This window comes from Manacus vitellinus, unplaced genomic scaffold (genome assembly GCF_001715985.3).
Source record: "Manacus vitellinus isolate BGI_N305 unplaced genomic scaffold, ASM171598v3 scaffold_20_pilon, whole genome shotgun sequence".
Lineage (NCBI taxonomy): Eukaryota > Metazoa > Chordata > Aves > Passeriformes > Pipridae > Manacus > Manacus vitellinus.
This window is the reverse complement of record NW_021939471.1, coordinates 8010281-8025712: the sequence shown is the minus strand read 5'-3', so window position 1 is coordinate 8025712 and position 15432 is coordinate 8010281. Positions and strand designations below refer to the sequence as shown.

At 39.4% G+C, this 15432-nt stretch overlaps 1 protein-coding gene across 1 annotated transcript in view; it reads right to left on the bottom strand.

Moving 5' to 3' along the window:
- Positions 1–6323: 6323 nt before the first annotated feature.
- The window catches only part of MAIP1 (matrix AAA peptidase interacting protein 1), a 10952-nt gene continuing 1843 nt past the window's right edge, over positions 6324–15432 (bottom strand). Inside the window, exons 2-6 of the mRNA XM_029959598.1 lie at positions 15322–15430; positions 13328–13399; positions 11453–11579; positions 10323–10473; positions 6324–8529 (exon numbers count right to left, since the gene is read on the bottom strand). Of these exons, the coding sequence (XP_029815458.1) occupies positions 8451–8529; positions 10323–10473; positions 11453–11579; positions 13328–13399; positions 15322–15430 (538 nt within the window). The 3' untranslated portion in view covers positions 6324–8450. The remainder of the gene's footprint in view (positions 8530–10322; positions 10474–11452; positions 11580–13327; positions 13400–15321; positions 15431–15432) is intronic.

The window sequence follows — 15432 nt, the reverse complement described above, 5'->3', positions numbered from 1 at the left end:
AAAGCAAGAATGGTAAAGCAATTACATATGGTGCTGTTCACAAAGAAAACAGGAAATATAGTCCACTGGGGAGAAATGTAGAAGACTACTAAAACAGGCAGCCTGTTGTGAATGCAAACAAGAAATTAAGAGAGATGAGAAAGCAATTCAAAACTCCCCCACAACAGCTCTCACAAACCACAAAGCCCAGCAAACCAGCTAAGAAGCAAGCAAGTAACACTATGTATCTAAATGAATCCTTTCAAAGTCCTCTTTGTTTTGTAGCTCATTCTACACCCAAATGGTACAGGGAGGGTTCTTTAAGTAAATGTCTAGTGAAAGTTCAAGAAAAATTTAAGCAATAAGGAAAGATCATGTAAATATAAGTTACAGGGGCACTGTCTTAGTCAAGCAGCCGGGAAGCTAAAGCAAACAATTAGGTCTTTTGTGCTCAAACAATTGGCTGAATTAGTGCTTCAGTGCTTGAACAGACACAGAAATTTTACGTATCAAATAAACTGTGTTGAGAGTTAGGGTATCGATTTACATAAGAATATGACTAGAGATGTGTGTAGGAGGGGGTACACACTGTGACTTGTACACTGGTCAATTTTCAGAATCACTTGCATCTAGACAGGCCTTGACTTCAAGGGACACAGCTGTGCCTGTCCCAGCAGAGACATGCAGACAGGCAGCAAGATAAGAGCTCATGAAAATCTGAGTACAGGAAACTAATGCTGGCCTTCCTCTGGCATTTTTTGAATGTCTGAAGCAGCAAACTCTTTTTTTTTTCTTTAAGTAGCTTTGGGCATAATCTTTGAAACACAGATTTTATCTTTTTTCTAGGCACAGGATGAAAGAAATAATCACATAATGCACCATAAAGAAAGCAAAATGAACAAGAAAGAAGGGAAGAGGATACCAAATATAAAAGAAAGAATAGGAACACACAAGGTTAAAAACAAGGGAAAAACAGACTATGTTTTTCACTATGTTGGCAATGTGTGATTAGACAAAAAACTCAAATGAAACAAGGAAAGAAATCCCTACTGGTCACACACACGGTCAGAAAATAATGCTTGGGAGAAATGTCAAGTGTGCTTTGGTACTGTACTTAACAGGAGAAATAAGATCCTGCAAATTAAGCTTGAGAATTCATAACTATAAGTATGAAATTAGAGGAAATTATTCCAACACCAGATAAATATAGCAGGCTCATCTGCAGCAGTGTGCTCAGCTCTGGTCAGGCTATTAGAGACACCTAGAGTTTTGAGGAAAGACAACCAAATGATTCTGAGACTCCAGTGGGATAAATGCATCTGTATCACCAGCTACTCTCCTCAAATAGCCACTGCTAGATCTGTCAGAAGGCTAGGAAAGAAGAGAGTTGTGTGATAGTAAATAAACAGAAAAGCACAAAGGCCATCTGACTGCAGACTGAACATATCAGACACTCTCATGAGAAGGCACTGATTACTGTTAGACAGAAGTAATCCTTGGTTCTTGCAAATGAAGGCTTCAGCACACGTGTCTTCACTTCATAAAGTGTTCTGAAGATCTCCCTCACAACAGAGGCAAGTCACTGTAAATCCTCCAGACTTCGTTTCTTCCTGATAACCAGGTCACCACCTCAGAATCCTACAAGAAATTCTCCTTGCCTCAGTTTTGAGGGAAGTTTCTGGCCTTTTTAGCTGAGAGAACATCCAGTCAGAACACTGACTTTCTCACCATGTTTATATTTTTCTCAGTTTTTCTAAATTTATTTTCATGTCAGGACTGTTACAGCTTCTGCTCTAGAGACAGAATACATACAGCTTTCTCTTTATACGAATCTTGCATTACCATCCACCTTTGATCCCCTTCCTCTCCCTACTTCTGCTATTATAATTTCACAGAGTTTGCCAGAAGGAGCCATTAGATCACTTAAGCAGATCTCCAGTATAATGCGGGCACTAACCTTCACCCAGCTACCCCTGCTGAAACCTATATACTTCAGTGAAATGAAAGTAAGAGATTAAATTGTACACTGCAGGGACCCTGGAGCACGAGCTGTACTGGCAGAAAACTGGGCAAAATACATGCAAATGATTCCATTAGGAAACAACAGCCCCTGCAGTAGAGAAAGTCAGCGAACATTACCAATTTGGCATTAAAAAATTCACTTCTTTCCAACACAGAATCTGAAAGTAGAACATGAAATATGCAAAAATGACCACCCAGATAAAGAACCCATTTTTTCCTTAGATGTCTATACTATCTCTTAGCAATGGAACACTTTCTTTATCCTTGACTAACTGCTGGTGTTTAAGATAGAATAAAAAACCAAAATACAAACAAAACCACCACAGAACAACATGAACAACAGAAAAAGCCCTCCCTTACTCACAGAAGAAATCATGCTGCCTAAGATTTTCTTATAATTACTGTTTTAATGCAGGTGATACAAATTCAGACTCTGTAGATTTGCTTCTGAAACTTTTAAGTAGATACACCACCTAATAGTTTACAATTCAAGTGAAGATAATTCTACCATCTTTCCAAGTACTCCTACCAATGTTTTACTACTTTCTTAGACGGAGGGCTGGTAAGAAAGATGGAAATCACAGAGAGACTGAACTATAACAGCAGAAACAATGCCTTCTGAGAGCACACCTCAGCAGAAAGTCCATAAAGGATTCCTATACCAACCAACAAGGCACACCGCACCCAGAGGATCAGCAATCACTCTGTTGTTCTACCTTATGAAAAGCATCTCTTATCTCAGAAAAAAAAAAGTGACTAAATGACACTAATGACAGAAAAGTAGGAAACATGCTAACAGCTCAGAAGATTCTGCTATAGGGAGCTGAGCCTGAGGTAGACCTAAGGGACAATGACCCCACTGATAATTAAAAAGGACAAAGTACGTAACTAAGCTCATTACAGATTTTAATAATATATGTACTTCGAGCACACAGAAATGAGAGATTTCAGGCAGCTGCCAATCCAAGGAGACCTCTTCATGACTTAGGTGAAGATCTAATCACTGCTGGTGTGATTAGGGTAGAAGTTTAAGTGGTCAACACCTTGCATGACATGAGTTCTAGACCACAAAAATTCCTTTTCACGAGCTTGTGTGTCACTTTATATTGTAGACCCTCAATCTTGTTCCCTCCAAAAGTATATAAAAAATATCCCCCAAAAGCATTATTTATATTCATCAGTTCTCACGAAACAAACATTACAAAAAAATAACATCACTAGTAACGACCTTGTTTGGCTGTACTGCAGATAAGAAACATGAAGGTCCTCAAACAACATCAACATCACCAGCAAGCACAGAAACTGCTGTTCTGACAGATCCTGGGCTGTAACGAGGTACCCACTTAATCTAATTGCACCACTGAAACTTCTGCTCCCAGACTTGGCACCCAGGACTTACATTATGGATGCTGCACTTGCCAAGTGGTTCCAGAAAGTTCAGAAGAGAGGGATTATCAAGGCATTTCCCCCTCCCCTTTTTTCATTCCCAATTTCTAGGGATGTGCCAGTTGCTAATTAGTGTAAGACAGAAACAGCCTGTTAGTTGCTCTGATTTACCCAGGCAGCCTCTTCCATCCCTCCTCAGTCAGATTATGAAATCTCTGCAAACTTAAGGTGGGACTTCACTTCTAATCCTGGAAACTCAGATTTTTTTCCCCATACACAAACCTGAGCAGAAGTAGAGTGTTTTATGTAAAAGGTTACTGTCAACTGCAAAATATAGTTTAGAGGAACATTCAAGTCACATCACCACTTGTTTCCAAACAACCCATGTCCTTAAGGCAAAGAGCTGCATCCTTGGTGAAATGCCATCTTCTCTGCACTTTGCTTTGCTGTCCTGCTCCTTTCCATCTTAGTGCCTCCCTTAGCACTACAGTACCAAGCTCACTATCAAAAGCCTTGTTCTGTGACAGCCACAGGAGGGATGAAATGGCACTCAAGAAGCTACAGCATGTCTAATTTTAGCTTCCCTCTATTTCTGATGGAGTAACTTCAAAGGCAGCAAAAAAGTTGCAGTCTGCTCCCATTAAAATGCATGACAGTTTCCCTATCAACTTCAATAGGAGAACCATATTTCAGGAAAAGGACACATCACTGAAATCAGACAAAATACACCTGAGAGAAAGCATTGTGATTAACGGGGTGTTTTCAACAGAAGACTTACTTAACCTCCATCCTAAATGGCAGGACTGTAAAAATCCAAAAGACTAGCACATTAGCAATGGAAAATGAAGATAAAAGACAAGGAGGGGAACCCCTATGACTCACTGTGCAACTCCATTTGCCCCAGCTGCCTTTCCCTTAGAAGAACAAAAGCACAGCTGTGTAGCCAATGCTTTCTTTTTTAACCGCCAAATACCTCTTCCTGTGGCCACACCTGGTCCAGTGCTTAGAGATCAACTATCACACCCATGGAGGAGGGAAAAATGAAACTAGAAACACTTCCCACTATACACACTTGTATCCCACCTTATTTTAAGCTGTGAGCCATCATGTGACTACAGCCTGCAAGGAATCTCAGAGGCAGCCAATGAAGCACACAGGACAGAGATCAAGTTTAACCACAGGACAAAAAAAAAACGCAGGAGTTGTGAAGTTTTGAAGGAGGATGATCACTACTGCGACAAACAAAACTTTTACTACTAAACATAACCTGAAGTGATGGTAAGGTCAAGCTTGAACACACCTTAAACCCTGGAAAAAGCTGAATGTGCCCCCTGAAGTAATCAGGCAATGCTGGGACAGGAGAGAAAGGAATCAAAATCAACATGATAAATACATTTTAAAATATGAATATCAAAATAAGCTTTGCTACTGTCAGGCACTGAGGTGCCTGTGTGAATTCACACAGACAATGAATCTTTCCCATATTAAGAACACTGATAAATTGCCACTTTAAAATGGGCAGGTGCTGTTGACTCAGGATGAAAGCCAGTAAAATATCAAGACTTTTCAGTAAGACAAGTCTAAATAATTTAAATAGCACTCAATGTCTCTACCATTTTATTTTTTACCTCGCTAGCACTTTCATTAATGCCAGTCTCTTTCCAGCCACAATTGCTTTGTGGCCAAGGCCATCTACTGGTGAGTGGGGTGTGCAAATTAATAGGGATTTTGTTGGCCAGATTTAATTAGTGCTTGTTAAGATTTAGGCACATGCATTGAAATTGTGCTAGGCAGCTGTCAGGAATCATTAAACATGACCACAGTTTCAGACGAACAAATAAAAAATCAAGGCTTCCCAAGCTCCACATGAACCTAAACAAACATGATTTCTCACAGGGGAGAAGAATGTGGTACTTTGAATTTCCATCCCCAGTTGAAGTGCAGTCCAGACACCTTGTGTGACCTTACAGTTCTGTGTAAAATGAATGAGAAGTATCAGTGTTGCTAACAGATATGAATTTTACCTTAAAAATCACTACCAAGCCTGGTAACACTGTTTTCAAGAATTAATGGGGTCTGAATGAAGACATTTGTAGGCTAAAACTGCAAATATTTTAGATGGTCATGTATGGGGATTTACAGGCTACACACCATAATTACAATTGCACTTGTCCTCCCACATAAAGCAACAGAAATGCAAGTGAGGCAATGAGATGAGAGGGAAATCAGGCACACATAAATCCTTACACGCTGTGATTTCCCAGGTGATGCCTGAGACAAATAATAGGAAAATCTGGGATCTCCACACCATTCTACTGTTCCCTGCTGGGCATCATTATTCCCAAATCATGAAACAAGTTCATTTTTATAATTCTGAATATTAAAGTTATCATTATGATTTTTAGGGTAAAGTGTTTGAATGGCAGGACTGGAAATCCCAAAATTACAAGACAATATTCTCTCTATCTTTGTCTAGACTGAGATGAAGCAAACTTAACCTTTTATTCATCCCTTTTGCCATAGGAATTTGGGACAGCCTTGACAGCTTTTAGAAATACATTCACTTGAAGAAACTAAATACATTTTTTATTGCTACTTTTGGATGGCAACATGGAAACCAGAAGTTCCCATTTTGCCTGAACAGACAACACAGAAGAAAAGTACTTCCAGGAGAGAAAACACGGATGCCATAAGATGACGATAGCCCTTCAGGGACATCCACTTCAGTCTGATTAATTGCTATGAAGATCACACTTATGACACAGAATTTATGGATGGCAGGTAAAAAGGAGTCAAACCTTCCTATAAACTTCAATGTCATCCAAGCTGTACATTTGTCTGTTACTTACAAGTTGGGTTTGGGGTAGTATGTGGTGGTTTTTTGGGGTGGAGTGATGGTGGCGTTTTTTCTTCTGAAACCAGTATTAGACTCTAAATTCAGTTTGATTCCACCAGTTTTATTCACTGTGGGAGAAGATCACTTTCCAATACAGTAAGCTTAGTAATTTATGTGCCTTTCTGATTCATTTACGGTGCAATAAGGCCACAAGTAGTTCTGCATCTGATGGAGATTTGCAGTCTCCAGGACGATTTTTTAGATGAAGCTCAGAGGTGGAAAAACCCACAAACATCCAAGTGCTGCCCTCTCTGGCCCTGATGCACAAGATACACAACTTCAAAATAATAAAGCAGTGCATGTAAATTTTCAGTTACCTCTTCTGCAGCAAAACTGTGTCATCAACTTGGAGCATGTTTGTATCAAGTCACAATTTTATAGTGAACAAAACAAACAAATTTCATTATCAGTCATACAGAAGGGTCTACTTTGCCTTTGCAACCAAAAATGGAGCACTCAGTAGTAAAAGGGTAATTCTTCATCAGTCATGACAGAGACTCTCATTTTGAAACATCCAATCACACAAAAAAGACACTAATAAAGTAACCTGAATTAAAATCTAAGATATACCAGTATTTCTGAATAGATCTATGTTATTTAAACACGAAAGCAGACACTCCTGAATATAAAGACTGCTTCAGTGGCTTTTTTCTTATTTTGCTCCATCATAATGACTTCTTTCAGAAGTGCATCTGCACATTTCACTAGTGTTCTGCTTTGTCTCTTGTTACTTGTTTTTTGGGTCTGTTACAGACCCAAATAAATCTGATTGCAGCTTCTTGCAGCACATCATTCAGTGGCCAAACTGGACATCCCACCATGGAGCAAATGGACCACAGAATAATAAACATTTTTTGCTTTGTCTCAAACTTTTCCAGGCTGACTGCAAACACAATGGCTATATATACAGAATTCTGCTCCTCCCCTGAGGACAAGGCACTCTGTCATCAGTGAACTTTGTCCAGAGGACAAATCACAAATTCTGCATTATAAGGCCAGTCTGCTGCTGCTAAGGCAGAACAAAGTAGCATAATTATTTTTCCAAGATTTGACATTAAAAACTTTTTGATAAGATTTAAATGTCCTCCTCATTAAATCACTGGATCAAAAGAGCTGAACTATGGAAAATTTAATTTATACCTTTCAATCACAACTACTGTGAATCACAGTAATTATACTTTATACTTTCAAAACACTACACTAATGTCTACAGCATGCCCGTGTAGAAAGTTAGCTTTATATTTGAAGTTGATATAAGGGATGAAGAAACTTGTTACAATGTTCTCCTGTTGATTCACATAAAAAAGCCTCAAGCTACTTACACCAGGATTCTCGTGTTCCAGAAACCAGAGATAAACTGAGTTGTTCAGTTGCAACATCTAATTTTAAGGATTTGTTCATTTCTTTAACACGCATTTCAAACAGAGGACTTCATTTACCTTAACAGTCAGGTCCTCTCTTAAATTCATGGGTTTAACTGATTTTTCTTCCATAAACCTCTAAACTTGGAATTGCCTATATGTTATTAAATTGAAAGGAATGTTTTTTTTTAATTTTTCAAAACACACATATCTCTTGGTTGTATTTTCCCAGTGCAATGCTAGAAGCTTTTTTTTTACTCCAATCCTGTAGCAAATACTGATAATGGCTCTAACTTTCTTAATCTCAAAACATATTCAAAAGTAAGATTACCTCAAAATGAACTGCTGAGGCTAGACAATCTAAGAAGTCCATCTACCTCTATTTCATCTTGCATATTATTCAGTTATATATTGTACAGTCCCTAAGGGAAAAAAGAAACATAGGAAAGTAACTCAGAAGGGCCATCAGCCATTAAAGCATTGTTTATCTTCAAGCAGTACCATCTCTTCTCAGAATGTAAGTCAACATACCCATAACACCTGCCAGGGTGAAACTGCTCTGCCTAAATGTCTTGGATGAGCATTGGAGCCAATTAAATTTGTACTAGCCTGTTCCAGGGAAAAGGCTTTATTGGAATACTGCAGCACAATGAATGTTTCAGAAAAAATTTTTGAGAATCAAACATACAAAATTCATCTATCTTTTGGAGGAAGGGGCAAGAAAGGCTAAAAAGAGACCCCAAACCCCCTGATACTTGTTACATCAGAACATTTACAATGGTACATAAAAAGGCTGTAGAAAGCATTTATTCTAATAGCCTTGGATGTTCAATCCGTGTAATTGTCCAGTCTGGTTTTGCTCCTTCTGTAAATTCTCTTTGGAACCTGGAAAAGGAAAGAAAGTAAATGAAGGGCTGTTAAAACTTACTAATCTTACAGAGCTACTAATACAACAAGAAATCATGACAGAAGATTTTACTTCAGAGTTATTCCTGTAACAGCTACTTAGACTCTAGTGCTTACTCCCCAAAATGGAAGATTAAAATTATTTCTATGACAAGAAACAAAATCACTGACTTCAGAGTGTTTTGGTTCAGATCCCACATACAGGATCAGCCACAGTAGAGGTCCAGATATCAAGGGTTTTCACAGCAGTAACTATGAATAAAGCTTTGTGGCAGATCTTCATCTGTCAATAAAGGGTTTCATTTAATGGGATGGTAATTGCATTGAGAAAGGAAATCACATGCTACACATTCTACTTGAAAATTTTCATTTTTACTGAACTATACTCTAAAAAGTAATGTGTTTTGAGAACTACATCAAAGATCAAGTTAACAGTAGCACTGAATCTCCCTGAAAGAAAACTCCAGAGTTGTCAACAAGAAAATGAAAATATCCACTCCCATTTTTAAAGTCGCCTTCTGCCTTTTGTAGTCATTAATGACTTCCTCTCTGAGCATGTCAGCTTTGACTGCTTGTCATCTAAAGATAAGCCTAAGCTTCAAGCTGAATATTCATGCTCCTAAATAACTTGCATATCACAGACAAGAGCAGTATAACATCATTGCTTTGCAATTACATGCAAATCCACGCCTGCAAACTGTCTTCTTCAGACATCCAAATACTTAACACTGGGCTTCCAAGGCCTGTTGTGTCTTTGCCCATTTGCGTTTAGGTTAAGGAACACATACTTGCAAAGGTCTCTCTGCTGGGGATTGGGAAGACATTTAGGCTTTAAGGGAAGGCTCTTAAGGTTAATAGAACCTCAGAAGCCTCTAACTCTAAGGAAGATGCTGAATTCAGCTAAGGGATGGATCCACAAAAATCCATTCAGGCAAAAAGCATTGGTGTCCTCATGAGTGTTACCTTTGTTTCAGAGCTCCTCACCAAGTGGACCCCATACTTTCAATTTCAAATGTGGGAGTAAATCATTGACCATATTGCATTTCTCACACAAAAATCGTAGCTTCTCCCAACTTCTGAGAATCTTATTTTCAGTACATTTTGCCAACTGTGCATATATTTTCTGCACTGCTCTGACATCAGTACACCAACATAGACATTACTTACAAGCATTCCTGTGAAAAATCCATCTAGCTAATGTGTGCTTTGAAGGCTTGGATCAGTGGCATGAATTATTTGAATACCAGGTGATGCTTCCTTTGTTCTGCCTTTCTGCAGAAAGTATTTGGCTAAATAATTTCCTCTTTCATGAGCTACTTTTTCAGCTAATTGCAGTTTTGACTTCTGTGGGGAAGTGACAAGTCGACAGCACTACACTTTACTGCTTGGCTTGACTGCACTGCTGTTAGCTGAGCTACAAGAAATGCAAAACAAGAACTGTCCTATTTCCTGAAAGCTGCAGGAGCAGTATAGGAAAGGATCGGAAACCTCACTCAATGCTCCAAATACTTCTCTTCCTGATAGAGAAAGAGTTCCCATTAATGTCAACTCAGAAACAAGGTAATAACATAATGACTTTGAGGGGTATTTAAAAAATTTGGCCCTAAAATCAAAACTGGAAAGCTGGATGAGAATGAACTTACTTTAGAATCAAGGTAAATTAAACCACACCAGGTTCTGCACTGGCACAGTGTGAATGCCTACAGTTCCCCAACTGCTTACCACACAGCCAGCACACGTACGTGGGGAAAAAAAAGGACAAGTAAACTTACTCATAGTTTGCTGTTAAAAGATGTTTTTTTTCTTTTGTGCTTTCATCTCCAAACACAATCTGAAAAACTTTGGCTCCACCTGGTACTTCATCAGGTAGATTAGCACCATTCAGATACCAGAAACACATCAGGATGCTAACAAACTTTCTTCCTGTTGGAAATAAATCAAAGCACGAGTTAGATCTCATGTTTCTCATTGGTCAAATACTCCTATTTGCTACCTAGCATATATTCTAGTGAGACTCTAGAAGGGCAGCTGACTTCAGCCATAAAGAATACAGGATAGAATAATAAGTGATAAAGCTATTTAGTGCCATATTCATGCTGTTTGGCAACAATAAAAATACTCAGTAGAAAAGTATGTATTTTAGCATGAGTGTGGTGTGACATTGTATATTATGAAATTGTATGACAAAAAGCTGGTTCCCACAAGGTCCAGAACTAACTACTGATATGACAAAAGTACATAGAGTAGTACAAACTCAGGAACAATCTAAGAGGAAAATAATAATGCCTATCTCCCAAATCAGTAAAAAAGCTCATTGGGTCTGACTTTTGATTTCAACTTGAAGTGCTCAATGGAAGCCCCATGGTTAAAATACAAATAATCTCAACTGTCTGATAAGGAACAGAACACTTAATGTTGGTATCCAACCAAAAGAAAAACTTGTTTGAGCTCATCACTAGCTTAATAAAAACAGTCAGGGAGCCGTAGAACAAAATACATTATATGAAAAAAAGACTAGAACAGCAAAATTGATTTCATTATCCAGCCTTCATTATTCTTCTTGGAGGATGTATTTTCGATGTTGAAGCAAACAGCTTTCAGTATATAGTAGAAAAATTGTTTTTGAGTGGTTTCAGATTATTGAGGACTAACAACATAAAATTCTGTACAAAAGAAGAGGAATAAGCAAAACCTAAACAAACAGTACCATGACATATTAACAATAAACTCTTGATTCTGGTATAAAAGGAAATCAAGAAATTACATACAGATGAGCTACAAACAAAAAAACAAGGAAAGGGAAACAGTACTCAAAAACACATCTCAAGGAAAACACCTGCTTAGTGGGACACCAGGAAATAAAACTGCTCATTGCTGAAATGTTTTAGGATTCTAAACATACCATCATCATCATAGTAAATGCGAACATCTCCTTCTGTTGTGTACATGATTGAATCAATGTCAGCTGCTAAAGCATCCCTGTGGCTGTCAGGGAGCAAAGAAATCTTTTCCTTCAGCACCTGAAGTACCTAAATTCAGAAAAACTGTCACTTAGTTTTTCATTAGGAAATTGAAGTAACAATCTTTTTCTACTGCAGTTAATAAAATGAGCTGTATTGCTAAAATATCTGTGCAACATACACCACAGCAGAAGTGAAAAGCACTGGGAGGTCTGGGCACTCCTAACCCTCATTCAGCAGCACTGAAGAAGATTCATTTACTGCTCAAAACCAATGGAAAACAAGTATCTTAAAAAATGCTTAGAAAAGGTACTGTCAAAAGAGTAGCTGCATTGCAAGGCACATAACCACAGAAAACACCAGTTAAGCTTCCACAGTCACACGCTCTGCCTTCTCACTGATGATTTCTCGCTAGGTGTAGGTTCCTAAGCTTTTGGTTCAATTATTTCTTAGTTATCTTTCACAAATTTCTTTGAAAATCAGCTTCATTACCACTAAGTTTATCTTTGCCATTTTGTGATCCACATTGCCTTCAAAAAAAGTTTAAACACTTGCAAAACAGAAAAGACTGCAAAATCATTGCTCTGGGAATTAAGTTCCATCCCACATTCAAATTCACAGTATCTGTCCTACAACCTACATTACTGTGCTAAGTAGAAAAATGGTGTGGTGCACAAACTGCACAGAGGCATCACCTCAAACATCACATGAGAAAGTCAAGTCACAAGAAAAGATGAAGCTGTGCAGCATGTATTTTTCAGTAATATTCAGTTTTTACCCTAACTTGATTTGCCATTTCTAAACAACAAACAAATACAGGGGTTACACAGAAGCAAGAGGCAATCTTCACTAGAAGATGTTGGTTTCTAGTCCATTTTTCAGATACAAAATTCATTGGTCAAAGAAACAATGAAGTAGCATGGTATCACAGCCTCATCTGCTACATCAGCAGGTTACATGAGGTCTCTGGATCCAGAGACTTGGAAAATTTAAGATGACCAGCGGGAGTTCTTTCAAGAGGAAGCAGAGGAGATGCTCTTTGAAAACAACAGCAAGAAACAAACTCACATTTTATTGCTATCTCTGTTCAGAGAGAGGAGGCAAGATTGTTCAGAGGGGATGCACTAGAACAGCACCAGAGTTTTTGCTGCAAAGGCATGGGTGGCAATAGGGCAGGCCACGCTGACATCCTGTAACACGGCAGACAGAGACCTGGAGTATCTCCTCCACTTCACTCTGATGCATCTGCCACCTCCATGCCCTGGGAAGGCCAAGACAACTTCAGCAATTAAAAATTCATAAAAACACAGCACTGATATTTAACCAGGTCAGTCATACCCCTGACACCACGACACAAGACTGAGGCCTTTCAGCCAAAACCAGTAATTGGCTGTATGATCTGTGTGGGTGGGAACACATCAGTGCAGCAGGGATGAGCACAAAACCCTTCCTTTCTTCATCTGAATTCTGGTGCACAGAAGCTTCAGCTGCCTGCCTACACCTGGAGACTCGCAATTCCGCCTGCCATCCAGAACCCACTGCCTTTCAATCCTTCCTGGCACACCAGCAATCTTTTTGCCATTTGGTCCTTATGCTCAATGGCCAAAATGTACTTTAAATACAGTAAATTTAAATTAAGTTTCATGCCTTGAAATTAAACATAAAAAAAGCTGCAGGACAAACAATTGGCCTGTTCCGTGATACATTGGTTTTCCCAAATTAAACCACTGGCAGTACTTATAGATAATGACAGGTCAAATGCATGTTACTTCACAATGGAAAATCAGTTGCTAGAACAGGAGATGGAAAGCACTTACCTCTGGTGACACAAGTTCATCCAGCAGGTCAAGTTTACGCTGAGACAGCAGCTTTGAAACAAGAGAAAAGGCCTACCAAAAAAAAAGTATATACATGAACAAGTAACACTAGGTTGGCTTATTTTTCAGACTAATCCATCATTATGTGACAAGGTACCCAAATATTCCATGATTTAAGATTTCAGTATCTGCAGAGGGTATCACCATTGAAATGTAAGCCCTCCAGCATTAAAAAAGTGATTTAATGAACAGATAAAATTGTAAGGTTTCTTTCCAATCTCTCGTTTAAAGCATCAAATCTTTTCATATTAGGTAACAGAATGCATAGCTTACTAAAACAAAAAAAGCATTGCAGTACTCTGTATCGGTATTTAGTCTTTTTGATAATTCAAACAGTCTGTGTCTTTCCCTGTAAATATTTTGTTCCCCTGCCCTCTTTTTCAACTCTTCTTCTGGTTTCAGTCAAAACTGAAGCTTCAATTTAGAAATTTTCTTTAGAAATCTGGTTTAGTGTCTGAACTTCAGGAAGCAAACCCCCCTTTTCCCCCTCAATTTTGCAGGTATATTCACATACAATAATGTCTGTACATATTCAATTAGTGGTCTTGCAAAGGACGCTGTGTTTAGGACTCTACAGCAAGTAAAAACAAACCAAACCAGGACAAGATAAAACAGGGGGTTCTGCACACATGGCCAATAATTTGGTACAGGTTGTGACGTTTTTTTCTCTCTTGAATTGATATTAATCATTTTAACATTATGTGTTGTTTTGAGCTTTTTTTTTTGTTCAAAGTAAATATAAAAACTGGAAGTTTCACAGCAGATAACTGTCATTTTTACATGATGAGCTTTGAGATCATTACCTCTTTGACACATTCTGTTGACAAAGCTTACTTGGTTCAAAATTTGGAGAAACAAGCATATACACCAGCTTTGTGTCTCCCTAAGCTTTATCATTTCAGGAAAACCTGCTGATATACATTTCCCCTTAAAGTCTCTATAATGTTTGGAAGCATCTTCCTTCATGCTATTTTGGGGAATTGCTAAATCAGCTCATTTTAATTGTGGAATCTGGGAAAAGAAAACAAGAAATTCCTAAAGAAAAGCACATCTTAGCTTATATCACTCCCCCTCCCCAAATGTGGTGCTTGGAGCCAGCAGTGGGGAACTCCATCTATTTTACATTTTGGAGCACACAGGTACTACAATATCCACACAGGACATCAGGTTGGACATCAGGAGAAATTTCTTCACAGAAAGGGTTGTTAAACATTGAAATGGGCTGCCCAGGGAGGTGGTGGAGTCACCATCCCTGGGGGTGTTCAGGGAAAGACTGGATGTGGCAGTTGGTGCCATGGCCTAGTTGACAAGGTTGTGATCAGTCACAGGTTGGATTCAATGTACAAGAGAGACATGGAGCTCCTGGAGTGGGTCCAACACTGAGGATGGACTCGAGGATCTCTTACAAGGAAAGGCTGATGGAATCAGGCCGGTTCAGCCTCATGAAGAGATGACCAAGAGGGGACCTCATTAATGTGCATAAATATCTAAAGGGGGGTGCCAAGAGGATGGCTCCAGGCTCTTCTTGGTGGTGCCAAGAAATAGGACAAGAGGCAACAGGCAGAAATTGATGCCCAGAAGTTCCACCAGAACATGAGGAAGAACTTCTTTACTGTACAGGTGACTGAGCACTGGGACAGGCTGCCAGGAGAGGTTGTGGAGTCTCCCTCACTGGGGATATTCAAGGACCGTCTGGACGCAATCCTGAGCAAGGTGCTCTGGGATGACCCTGCAAGAGGAGGGAGGTTGGACGAGATGATCCACTTTGGTCCCTTCCACCCTGACCCATTCTGTGATGATCTCAGAGCTCTTTTCCAACCTAAGGGATTCTGTGATTCCACGAAACAAAACGCGGGCACCGCCAGGCCCCGGGGAGGCTCAGCGGGTCCTTTCCCCCCAGGCCGGCCGCTCTGCCCTCCCGGGGCCCCGCTCACCTGCTTGGCCCCCCGCGTGAACTCCTCGACGCTGAATTCCTGATCGAAGTAGAGGCGGATGAGCAGGTAGTAGAAGCGGGTGCGGAGCCAGGCGATGGGGCTGGTGATCCT